Genomic DNA, 12,400 nt, shown 5'->3' with positions numbered 1-12,400 from the left:
CCACAAATGGTTAGGTCCTACATGAAGCTGTCCCAACAGCAGAGTCCCAACATCTTACCACTACTTCTTTTTTTTACTAGGCAAGTCAGTTAAGATCAAATTCTTATTTACAATGATGGCCTACACCGGTAAAACCCGGATGACGTTGGGCCAATTGTGTGCCACCCTATGGGACTCCCGATCACAGCTGGTTGGGACACAGCCTGGGAACTAAACAGGGTCTGCAGAGAGGCTTCTTGGATGGGCACTTCTAATGTAACTCTATGGCAGCACCCAAAGGGCTTGAATTTTTTAGCTCTACCCTTAGACTTTGCGGTGAGGTAGTGTCCCCATGAGTAACAGAACACTGAGCCAATCATGGCGCAACTGGAGAACATTACCAACCCATACACTCCGTATTTTCCTCTGGCTGCCCACCACCACAGAAAGCACTGAGCTAGGCTGATACACCTGCATTTTGGAGATGCCTTACTCAAGAAAGCAAACGTTTGTATGTGGCTTTACTAACTCAGTAAAAATAAAAATGTTTTTACATTGTTTCCAAAATGACACGTACTAATGCCAAAATAACATGCAAAACAGGCATTTTTTTTGTTGAATAAATGCTAATGAGCCCCAGCCAACACATTGCTCCCACCTACATTTCAAAATGCAGTACCTAATGATTGTACCTAATGCTGTGTCCGTAACCAAGTGGGAAGTGGGATTTTACCACATACGACTGGAAAAAATGATCTTGAACGGCCCTCCAATTGGTAATATCTAGTGGGAAACGCGTCTCTTGTCCCTGAGCTCTGACTTCTCCCACACCTACTAAGGAAATGACTTCGATAACAGCATTTACGTCAGTTAAATGTAAAAACAAAACATTATTTATAAAAAGCAATCTATTAATATGGTTCTTTAACTATATAATTCGTTTACAAGCATGATAGCTGTATTTTTAGTTTATGGATGATGCAGCTTGTTGGCCATTAGCCAATTGTCATTTTCCAACGACTTAAAAGCACATGAATGCATCCAACTGGTATTTACGACTGGTAAATTCCCACATTGTTACAAATGCAGCTTAATATTTAATATATTGGGTAGAAAAATGTACCATTATACCAGATTTTCCACACATCTACCCGAGGACCATGTGAGTTCCTATTTGTACCTTTGAAGATATCGTGTGTGTACCTTTGACCTTTTTTGTACACCAGGGAACAACACTGTACCGTAACTGTACTCTTATATATTAGAGTGTGTGTTCTTGGTGGCTCTGCCGAGACATTAATGCACTCCAAACCAAAATGTTGCAAGTTCAAATCCCGAGAGCATTTATGCACACATTGGGCTGTATCTATCAGGTCCATGCTAGCGGACACCTGCATAGTGTTGCTTTGGCGGTGTCAGAAGTGGAACTGAGTTACAGCCTCTCCAGGCATTATATCTGAAGCGGAAATTGCAATTGGCTGCACAGAGCTGCATTAACAGAAATCCCATGAAGCCTTGTTTACAAGTTGGAACACGCTTGATCTGATTGAATCTATGTCGAGTGTCCCTGAGCACTGCTACTTTTTAGTTGGTGTTGTCAGATAATCGCACAATTATTGACTTGATTCTGGGTAACTTTAAGCAAAGTGGAGAAATGTATTCTTGCAAATGAATCTGTGGCTGATCTCTGTCATGGCTACAGACCTGGAGGAAACAGGTTACTGTTGTCTATGAGGTTGTGAGTTCAAATCCCAGGTGTGGTTATGTCCCAAATGTACTAATCAATGTTGAGGTCAATTCCATATACAGTAAGTTCCAGTCAATTCAGAAAGTAATTCAAAATTCTCCTGTAAAAAAAACATTGAAAATAATTGTATTTTATTTGAATTTTTCTGCGTACTTATTGTTGTATATTTACTGACAAAATACAGTTCTGCTGTAGAAATACATTTAAAGACTTTTCCAATATTTGGAAAACAGTAGGCGGTAACTCACTATAAAAAAACATGTTTTTGGAACACTTCACGTGACAGTTCACATGTAAAATCCTGTGTTTTTGAAACAATTCAAATCCAAGTTTATTTGTCACGTGCACCGAATACAACAGGTGTAGACCTTACAGTGAAATGCTTACTTACAGGCCCTTAACCAACAGTGTGATTTTTTAAGTAAAAAATAGGTATTAGGTGAACAATAGATAAGTAAAGAAATAAAAACCACTGTAAAAAGACAGTGAAAAATAACAGTAGTGAGGTTATGTACAGGCACCGGTTAGTCAGGCTAACTGAAGTAGTATGTACATATAGGTATGGTTAAAAAGACTATGCATATATGATAAACAGAGATTAGCAGTAGTGTAAAAGAGGGGTTGGGGGGGACAATGCAAATAGTCCGGGTAGCCATTTGATTACCTGTTCAGGAGTCTTATGGCTTGGGGGTAAAAACTGTTGAGAAGCCTTTTAGACCTAGACTTGTCGCTACGGTACTGCTTGCCGTGCAGTAGGAGAGAGAACAGTCCATGACTTTGGTGGCTAGAGCCTTTGGCAATTTTTAGGGCCTTCCTCTGACACCGTCTGGTGTAGAGGTCCTGGATGGCAGGCAGCTTAGCCCCAGTGATGTACTGGGCCATACGCACTACCTTCTGTAGTGCCTTGCAGTCGGAGGCTGAGCAGTTGCCGTACCAGGCAGTGATGCAACCAGTCAGGATGCTCTCGATGTTGCAGCTGTAGAACCTTTTGAGGATCTGAGGACCCATGCTTTGTCGTGCCCTCTTGGTGTTTGGACTATTCTATTTTGTTGGTGATGTGGACACCAAAGAACTTGAAGCTCTCAACCTGCTCCACTACAGCCCAGTCATCTCCTTTGTCTTGATTATGTTGAGGGATAGGTTGTTATTTTGGCACCACCCGGCCAGGTCTCTGACCTCCTCCCTATAAGCTGTCTCGTTGTTGTCGGTGATCAGGCCTACCACTGTTGTGTCATCTGCAAACTTAATGATGGTGTTGGAGTCATGCCTGGCCACGCAGTCGTGGGGGAACGGGGAGTACAGGAGGGGACTGAGCACGTACCCCTGAAGGGCTCCAGTGTTGAGGATCAGCGTGGCAGATGTGTTGCTACCTACCCTCACCACCTGGGGGCGGCCTGTCAGGAAGTCCAGGATCCAGTTGCAGAGGGAGGTGTTTAGTCCCAGGATCCTTAGCTTAGTGATGAGCTTTGAGGGTACTATGGTGTTGAACGCTGAGCTGTAGTCAATGAATAGCATAGGTTCTAGGGTTTCTGGGATAATGGTGTTAATGTGAGCCATTACCAGCCTTTCAAAGCCCTTCGTGGCTACAGACGTGAGTGCTACCGGTCTGTAGTCATTTAGGAAGGTTGCCTTTGTGTTATTGGGCACAAGGACTATGGTGGTCTGCTTGAAACATGTTGGTATTACAGACTCAATCAGGGACATGTTGAAAATGTCAGTGCACCTGCCAGTTGGTCAGCACATGCATTGAGCACACGTCCTGGTAATCCATCTGGCCCTGCGGCCTTGTGAATGTTGACCTGTTTAAAGGTCTTACTCACGTCGGCTACGGAGAGCGTGATCACACAGTTGCCCGGAACAGCTGATGCTCTCATGCATGCCTCAGTGTTGCTTGCCTCGAAGCGAGCATAGAAGTGATTTAGCTTGTCTGGTAGGCTCGTGTCACTGGGCAGCTCGCGGCTGTGCTTCCCTTTGTAGTCTGTAATAGTTTGCAAGCCCTGCCATATTAGACGAGCGTCGGAGCCGGTGTAGTACCATTCAATCTTAGCCCCGTATTGACGCTTTGCCTGTTTGATGGTTTGTCGGAGGGCATAGCAGGATTTCTTATAAGCTTCTGGGTTAGAGTCCTGCACCCTGAAAGTGGCAGCTCAGTGCGAATGTTGCCTGTAGTCCATGGCTTCTGGTTGGAATATGTACGTACAGTCACTGTGGGGACGACGTCCTCGATGCACTTATTGATGAAGCCAGTGACTGATGTGGTGTACTCCTCAATGCCATCAGAAGAATCCTGGAACATGTTCCAGTCCCGGAACATGCTAGCAAAACAGTTCTGTAGTTTAGCATCTGCTTCATCTGACCACTTTTTTATAGACCAAGTCACTGGTGCTTCCTGCTTTAAGTTTTGCTTGTAAGCAGGAGGATAGAGGATACAACTGTGGTCAGATTTACCTAATGGAGGGCGAGGGAGAGCTTTTGTACGCATCTCTGTGTGTGGAGTACAGGTGATCTAGAATTCTTTCCCCTCTGGTTGCGCATTTAACATGTTGATAGAAATTAGGTAAAACTTAAGATTCCCTGCATTAAAATCCCCAGCCACTAGGGGCGCTGCCTCTGGGTGAGCGGTTTCCTGTTTGCTTATTTCCTTATACAACTGACTGAGTGCAGTCTTAGTGCCAGCATCCGTCTGTGGTGGTAAATAAACAGCCACGAAAAGTATGGATGAAAACTCTCTTGGCAAATAGTGTGGTCTACAGCTTACATTAAGATACACTACTTCAGGCGAGCAAAATCTAGAGACTTCCTTAGATTTTGTGCACCAGCTGTTGTTTACAAATATGCACAGACAGCCCCCCCTCGTCTTACCACCCCTCCTATGCTGTTCTATCCTGCCGGTGCAGCGTATATCCCGCTAGCTGAATATCCATGTCGTCATTCAGCCACGATTCCGTGAAACACAGGATATTACCGTTTTTGAAGTCCTGTTGGTAGGATATTCGAGATCGTACCTCGTCTAATTTATTGTCCAATGATTGCATGTTTGCGAGTAATATTGACAGTAACGGCAGCTTTCCCACTCGCCTTCTGCAGATCCTCATGAGACATCCCGCTCTGTATCCTCTGTACCTGTGTCTCTTTCTCCTGCCAATAACGTGGATGTTGGCCTTGTCGGGTGTCTGAAGTACATCCTGTGCGTCCTGCTTGTTGAAGAAAAAGTCTTTGTCTAATCCGAGGTGAGTGATCGCTGTCCTGATATCCAGAAGCTCTTTTTTTGCCGTAAGATATGGTTACAGAAACATTATGTAGAAAACAAGTTACAAATAGTAAAACTTCTGCCATTTCTTCCGGTGACATGCAATTCAATGTGTTATCGCTGTTCTGCTAAAATATGACCCCACCTTGGATTTTAACTCAAGACCTCTGGACTTTCAAAACAAAGAGGAGTTTCTAATCATTTTTGATGTGATCAAATGGATTATTTTAAGCTGCATTCTTCTGTGATAACGTCTAATAAAAGAGAAATATGGTGATACAGGCTCAGCTGGTTTATTTTACTGTCTACATTGCAGAACGGCTAGCCCAAATCCGCCCTTTGATGCAGTCTGTTGTATTTGTGCGTGTGTGTGTATGTGGTGTACCAGCTCTGTACTCACAGCCACCATAAATTACGGAGATCACTGAAGACACCAGGACTGAGAGATGAGATGGAGTTCTCACTGAGAAACCTGAGAGAGAGAGGGGGGAGAGGAGAGAAAGAGCGAGAGAATATAAAAAAATATTACTGAACATTATTCCTCCTACACAACAAAGACACAAACAGATAATCAGATGAGAAACATCCTCCTTTCTCCTCCCTCCTCCCACCTAGATTCCAGGCTGTATCACAACCAGCTGTGATTGAGAGTCCCATAGGGCGGCGCACAATTGGCCCAGCATCGGCCGGGGTAGGCTGTCATCGTAAATAAGAATTTGTTCTTAACTGACTTGCCTAGTTAATAAAGGTTAAATAAAAAATAAATGACAAAAAAATCCTCCTCCCTACTTCCTCCTCGCTCCTTTCTTTTCCCTCCTTTCTCCCCCCTCCTTTCTCCTTCCTCCTCCTTCCTTTCTCCTCCCTCCCCCCTCCTTTCTCCTTCCTCCTCCTTCCTTTCTCCTCCCTCCTCCATCCTTTCTCCCCCCTCCTTTCTCCTTCCTCCCCCCTCCTTTCTCCTTCCTCCTCCTTCCTTTCTCCTCCCTCCTCCATCCTTTCTCCTTCCTCCTTTCTCCTTCCTTCCTCCCTCCTAAGTCCTCCCTCCATCACCCTCCCTTCTATCTCCTTCCTTCTCCCTTCTTTCTCCTTCATCCTCCTTCCTTTCTCCGTCCTCCTTTCTCTTTCCTTCTCCCTCCCCTCTCCTCCCGCCCTCCTTCCTACTCCCTCCTTTCTCCTTACACCCTCCCTCCTTCCTCCTCCCTCCTTTCTCCTTCTCCTCCCTCCTTTCTCTTTTCTCCTCCCTCCTTCCTCCTCCCTCCTTTCTTCTCCTTCCTCCTCCCTCCCTCCCTCCCTCCCTCCCTCCATCCTCCTCCCTCCTCTCTCCTTTCTCCTTTCTCCTTCGTCCTCCCTGCTTTCTCCTTTCTCCTTCCTTTCTCATTCCTCCTCCCTCCTTTCTCCATCCTCCTCCCTCCTTCCTCCTCCTTCCTCCTCCCTCCTTTCTCCTCCTTCCTCCCTAGTCCTTCCTTCCCCCTCCCTCCTTTCTCTTTCCTTCTCCCTTCTTTCTTCTTCCTCCTCCTTCCTCCTCCTACCTTTCTCCTTCCTCCTTCTTCCTTTCTCCTTCCTCCTCCCTCCTTCCTCCTCCTTCCTCCCTCCTTTCTTGTTCCTCCACCCTCCAACCTCCCTCCTCCTTCCTTCCTTCCTCATTCCTTTCTCATTCCTCCTCCCTCCTTCCTCCTCCTTCCTTTCTCCTCCCTCCTCCATCCTTACTCCTTCCTTTTCACTCCTTTCTCCTTCCTCCTCCCTCCATCACCCTCCCTCCATCACCCTCCCTTCTCCCTCCTATCTCCATCCTCCTCCCTCCTTTCTCCTTCCTTTCTCCTTCCTCCCCCCTCCTTTCACCTTCCTCCTCCATCTTTTCTCTTTCCTCCTCCTTCCTTTCTCCTCCCTCCTCCATCCTTTCTCCTTCTCCTCCCTCCTTTCTCTTTTCTCCTCCCTCCTTCCTCCTCCCTCCTTTCTTCTCCTTCCTCCTCCCTCCCTCCCTCCCTCCCTCCATCCTCCTCCCTCCTCTCTCCTTTCTCCTTTCTCCTTCGTCCTCCCTGCTTTCTCCTTTCTCCTTCCTTTCTCATTCCTCCTCCCTCCTTTCTCCATCCTCCTCCCTCCTTCCTCCTCCTTCCTCCTCCCTCCTTTCTCCTCCTTCCTCCCTAGTCCTTCCTTCCCCCTCCCTCCTTTCTCTTTCCTTCTCCCTTCTTTCTTCTTCCTCCTCCTTCCTCCTCCTACCTTTCTCCTTCCTCCTTCTTCCTTTCTCATTCCTCCTCCCTCCTTCCTCCTCCTTCCTTTCTCCTCCCTCCTCCATCCTTACTCCTTCCTTTTCACTCCTTTCTCCTTCCTCCTCCCTCCATCACCCTCCCTCCATCACCCTCCCTTCTCCCTCCTATCTCCATCCTCCTCCCTCCTTTCTCCTTCCTTTCTCCTTCCTCCCCCCTCCTTTCACCTTCCTCCTCCATCTTTTCTCTTTCCTCCTCCTTCCTTTCTCCTCCCTCCTCCATCCTTTCTCTGTCCTCCTCCCTCCTTTCTCCTTCCTCCTCCCTCCCTCCTCCCTCTTCCCCCTCCTACCTTCTCCTTCCTCCTTCTTCCTTTCGCCTTCCCCCTCCTACCTTCTCCTTCCTCCTTCTTCCTTTCGCCTTCCCCCTCCTACCTCCTCCTTCCTCCTCCCTCCGTTCTCATTCCTCCTCCTTCCTTTCTCCTTCCTCCCCCCTCCTTTGAACTTCCTCCTCCATCCTTTCTCCTTCCTCCTCCCTCCTTTCTCCTTCTTCCTCCCTCCTTCCTCCTTCCTCCTCCCTCCTCCCTCCTTTCTCCTTCCGTCTCCCTTCTTTCTCCTTCCTCCTCCTTCCTTTCTCCGTCCTCCTTTCTCTTTTCTCCTCCCTCCCCTCTCCTCCCGCCCTCCTTCCGTCTCCCTCCTTTCTCCTTACTCCTCCCTCCTTTCTCCTTCCTCCTCCCTTCCTTTCTCCGTCCTCCTTTCTCTTTCCTCCTCCCTCCCCTCTCCTCCCGCCCTCTTCCCTTCTTTACTTCTCCCTCATTCCTCCTTTTTCCTTTCTCCTTCCTCCTCCCTCCTTCCTTCTCCCTCCTTTAACCTTCCTCCTCCCTTCTTTCTCCCTACTCCTCCCTCCTTTCTCCTTCCTCCTCCCTCCCTTCTTCCTCCTCCTTCCTCCTTCTACCTTCCGCCTCCCTCCTTTCTCCTTCCTACTCCCTCCATCCTCCTTCCTCCTCTCTCCTTTCTCCTTCGTCCTCCCTTCTTTCTCCTTCTTCCTCCCTCCTTTCTCCTTTCTCCTTTCTCCTTCCTCCTCTCTCCTTTCTCCTTTCTCCTTCGTCCTCCCTCCTTTCTCCTCCCTCCTTTCTCCTCCCTCCTTCCTCCTCCTTCCTTTCTCCTATCTCCTCCCTCCTTCCTCCTCCCTCCCCTCTTCCTCCTCCTTCCTCCTCCCTCCCTTCTTCTTCCTCCTTCCTCCTCCCTCCCTTCTTCTTCCTCCTTCCTCCTCCCTCCCTTCTTCTTCCTCCTTCCTCCTTCTTCCTTTCTCCTCCTTCCTTTCTCCTTCCTCCTCCTACCTTTCTCCTTCCTCCTTCTTCCTTCCTCCTCTCTCCTTTCTCCTTTCTCCTTCCTCCTCCCCCCTCCTTCCTCTCTCCTTTCTCCTCCTTCCTTTCACTACTGACTGAGGGCGCAACTACAAGCATAAACCCAGTTTTCCCACACTCGAGGTAGCTTTTAAAATGGCTGCAGCAGCAGGTGTTATCCAGGAGGATGTGGTGGCTAATTTGTTACCACTGCCCTTTTGAAGACTACATTCCAATGATAAATTAAATGTCGTACAGAGGGGAAGGCCAACACCAGCACTGCCAGGATTAGTGCAACAAGGAAAGAGATAGCTAACAATTATGAGCGCTATCCGTGGATGACTGTATGTGAGCAAGCCAAGAATCTGTGCTTGTATTGTCTGCTCTTCAGCACCGACAACCAGTCAACCTGGGCCAGTGCTGGTTTAGTATAAAAAAGTCTGCCTCTAACCCTATTACAGGGGCTGAGTCTCTGACTTACTGGTGCTCTTCCATGCCGTCCCTAGGAGGGGTGCGTCACTTGAGTGGGTTGGCGACCCCCATTGGGTTGTACCGTGGCGGAGATCTTTTTGGGTTATACTCGGCCTTGTCTCAGGATGGTGAGATGGTGGTTGAAGATATCCCTCTAGTGGTGTGGGGGCTGTGCTTTGGCAAAGTGGGTGAGGTTATATCCTGCCTGTTTGTCCCTGTCCAGGGGTATCGTCGGATTTAGGCTGGGTTTCTGTACAGCACTTTGAGATATCAGCTGATGTAAGAAGGGCTTTATAAATAAATTTGACAGATATTTGAAGCCAAATGCTCGATTTTCGGGACTAGTATGACATCCCCTTGCACTGTCACCTTGCTACAGCAACCGTGTTCATCGGCACTTCCAGAATGACCTAATCCACGTGGTCGCGGATGTAATGACAGATGCCACGAAGAAGGACGTGATGAAAACACCTTTTGTAACCAGTATGATTGATGAGATAACAGACATTAGCATTGTAGCTACCGACAGTGGTGTGAAAAAGAGATTTTTCAAATATGATGGATTTATTAGACTCTTTAAAAGGCAGACGTTCCAAAGGTCTGCATCAGTGGCTTGTAAGCTATGTGTAAAGGTTAAAGGTTAAATCAAATTTTAAAAAGCCAGGAGATGCTAAATGTGTTTATGTTCATTAACGGTCAATTACCGTGAGACCGGCAGTTATTTGCTTGACAATCACCGGCTGATGAAATCTCGTGATCGCCATAGCCCTAGGCGAATTTGATGGATTGGAGATTATTTCCTCACCGTAGCTACTGCCTTTTTGTGGCTTTACACTACACAGTACGACTCAATTCCTAATTTTATGAATCTCACCGCTGCCAATTATGCTTTGGTTTAGGCCTCAGAGGCCGTTGTTTGTGAAGGGAAAAAAGTTGTGCAAGGCTTGTATCTCCTCTCTCTCTCTCTGTCTCTATCTTTGTCTCTCTCTTTATCTCTCTCTATCTTTCTCTCTCTCCCTCTCGCTCCTCTCTGTTTTTAACAAACCCTAACCCTAACCCTAACAAATGAAGAAGTACTGTCACATTTAACATGCTCAATTCATAAGCAAGGATAAGAATAATATAGAAACTAATATTTTTTCAAATGAAGAAGGTTTCTATTGCTTAACTGATTGGCGTGAAAAACAACTGTTATAGCGGGTTCAATTTTGTGAGTTCATAAATAACTTTTATAGTATTATAAACTTCGAAACATCTGGTTCCTAGTAGGCTACAGAATTAAAGAAGGGCTGTTTCTGTGAACCTCAGGCAGTAGGCTCAAGCAAGCTTGTTCCTCTCCCCAGTTAGAGAGCAGACTGCTTGTCTCCCAGACTGACCAGCAGCAGCAGCAACCTATCCTCCTTATTTATGTTAAGAAAACAAATGTGAAGGCCAAAATTGTGGACGGAAAGCACTCATCATGTTTATGCACCCTAATAATCACCCGGAGAATACTTCCAGAACCAACATTATATTTATATCTACTATAGTCTTTATGGATAGAGATGTGTGACAGTGCACAGCAGTAAGCTGGTTTATTTCTCCTTCACACATTTTCTTTCTTCTTGATTTCAATATGGAAGGGAAACCAGGTATTGGTGTTTGTATGTACTGTAAAAGGTAAAGTCAAGGTATTATCATACCCTATGTTGTGTAGCATAGTAGCAGTTCATTCAATTGGGGGAGGTAAGGGGGCATGGGGAGGTAGGATGTTCCCCCCATGATGAAAGGGGATCATGACTGAAAAAGTTTGGGAAGTACTAGCTAATGGTTAGCACAAATACAGATTGGCATGCTTCGGCATATTTATTTACAGCCACTTTGCTGCATCTGTGAGGCTACAGGTGATAATGCGTATTGCTAAATAACACACCAGCCTGATAATATGGACCAATATGTTATTCGAATGGGGTAGAACATTTTATTTTAATGGAGTCACCATCATTTTATTTTAACGGAGTAGAACGTTTTATTTTAATGGAGTCACCATCATTTTATTTTAATGGAGTAGAACATTTTATTTTAATGGAGTCACCATCATTTTATTTTCATACATTTTGGAGTAGAAAAGTCACCAGGCCCGCGTTCAATCCGAAAAAGGAAAAAAACGTTTGTCTGGGCGCTGCCAGCACCACCAATAAACAATTGGCCAAATGATCCACAATCACGTGTCTTTAAAAACAGCCAATAACAAATTACAAAAAAAACAATGTGTAGCATATTCAGAACTGTATAGCCTATTGGTTTATTGGTTTTTACTTACCTAAAACAATAATTGTCCACCTCACGGTTAATTTGGGGCGGCAGGTAGCCTAGTGGTTAGTGTTGGACTAGTAACTGAAACGTGGCAAGATCAAATCCCTGAGCCGACAAGGTACAAATCTGTCGTTCTGCCCCTGAACAAGGCAGTTAACCCACTGTTCCTAGGCCGTCATTGTAAATAAGAATTTGTTCTTAACTGTCTTACCTCATTAAATAAAGGTAAAAATAAAATCTGTTGGAGATTTGTGTGTAAATGCATTTAGGCCTAGGTGTCCTCTGTATAATATTAATATAAAAAAATATATCTATAAAGGATGAGAAGCTTAAGCCCTAGAGAGACTGAGAAAATACCGGAGCAATGTTCCTGACACTGACATACATTTCTTTATCCCTGTCAGAAAGGCTACTACTAATATACAGTTATAGGCATTCAGAACAAAACTAATTCGTACATTTTTCGATCAGAATATTTTTTGATAAAGATAAGCATTATATTGTTAGATTAAAGGAGTAACTCTGGGAGGTCTAAAACATTCTTCGTCACCTCAAGTTCAACTGTCGGAGTCAGTTGGAGTGGTGGTGCGCACTGCCTTCATAGGCCTGCAGTAGCTAAGCCTGATAACCTAATAAAGCCTAATAAAGAACTGGTTTAAACATTCATAAAAGTTTTGAACAGGCTTGGCCTATATTTATTTTACAACAGGCCTATTTTTAACCTATCTTATGGAGCACAACATTTAAAAGACAGTTCTAAGTGGTTTAGATTCTTAAATAGGCCTAAAATAATAATAACAATAATAATACAAATAATAATGTTATACAATAACAATAAATCAAATTATAATACATATGAAAATTCAATAAAACCTGAATAGCGAGTTGCACACACACAGTCCATTTGGCCGCGCCAAAGTTTTTCTCATTTTTGTCAATATTACAACTTGTCTACTTCTTTTCATGAGGCTATGATTTTGTAGTCTAACTTTTGGATATCATAAGGTGAATGCACCAATTTGTAAGTCGCTCTGGATAAGAGCGTCTGCTAAACTCTCTCTCTCTCTCTCTCTCTCTCTCTCTCTCTCTCTCTCTCTCTCTCTCTCTCTCTCTCA

General features: G+C 45.3%; 1 protein-coding gene across 3 annotated transcripts in view; it reads right to left on the bottom strand.

Annotated features, from left to right (window-relative positions):
* LOC115204619 (relaxin receptor 2-like) overlaps positions 1 to 12,400 on the bottom strand; it is a 190,960-nt gene that overhangs the window by 92,481 nt on the left and 86,079 nt on the right. For all 3 annotated transcript variants that reach the window (XM_029770288.1, XM_029770286.1, XM_029770287.1), the window contains exon 7: positions 5,377 to 5,448. In XM_029770288.1, the coding sequence (XP_029626148.1) occupies positions 5,377 to 5,448 (72 nt within the window). The remainder of the gene's footprint in view (positions 1 to 5,376; positions 5,449 to 12,400) is intronic.

The sequence above is a fragment of the Salmo trutta genome, chromosome 12 (genome assembly GCF_901001165.1).
Source record: "Salmo trutta chromosome 12, fSalTru1.1, whole genome shotgun sequence".
NCBI classification, from domain to species: domain Eukaryota; kingdom Metazoa; phylum Chordata; class Actinopteri; order Salmoniformes; family Salmonidae; genus Salmo; species Salmo trutta.
This window is presented reverse-complemented; position numbering and strand designations above follow the sequence as displayed.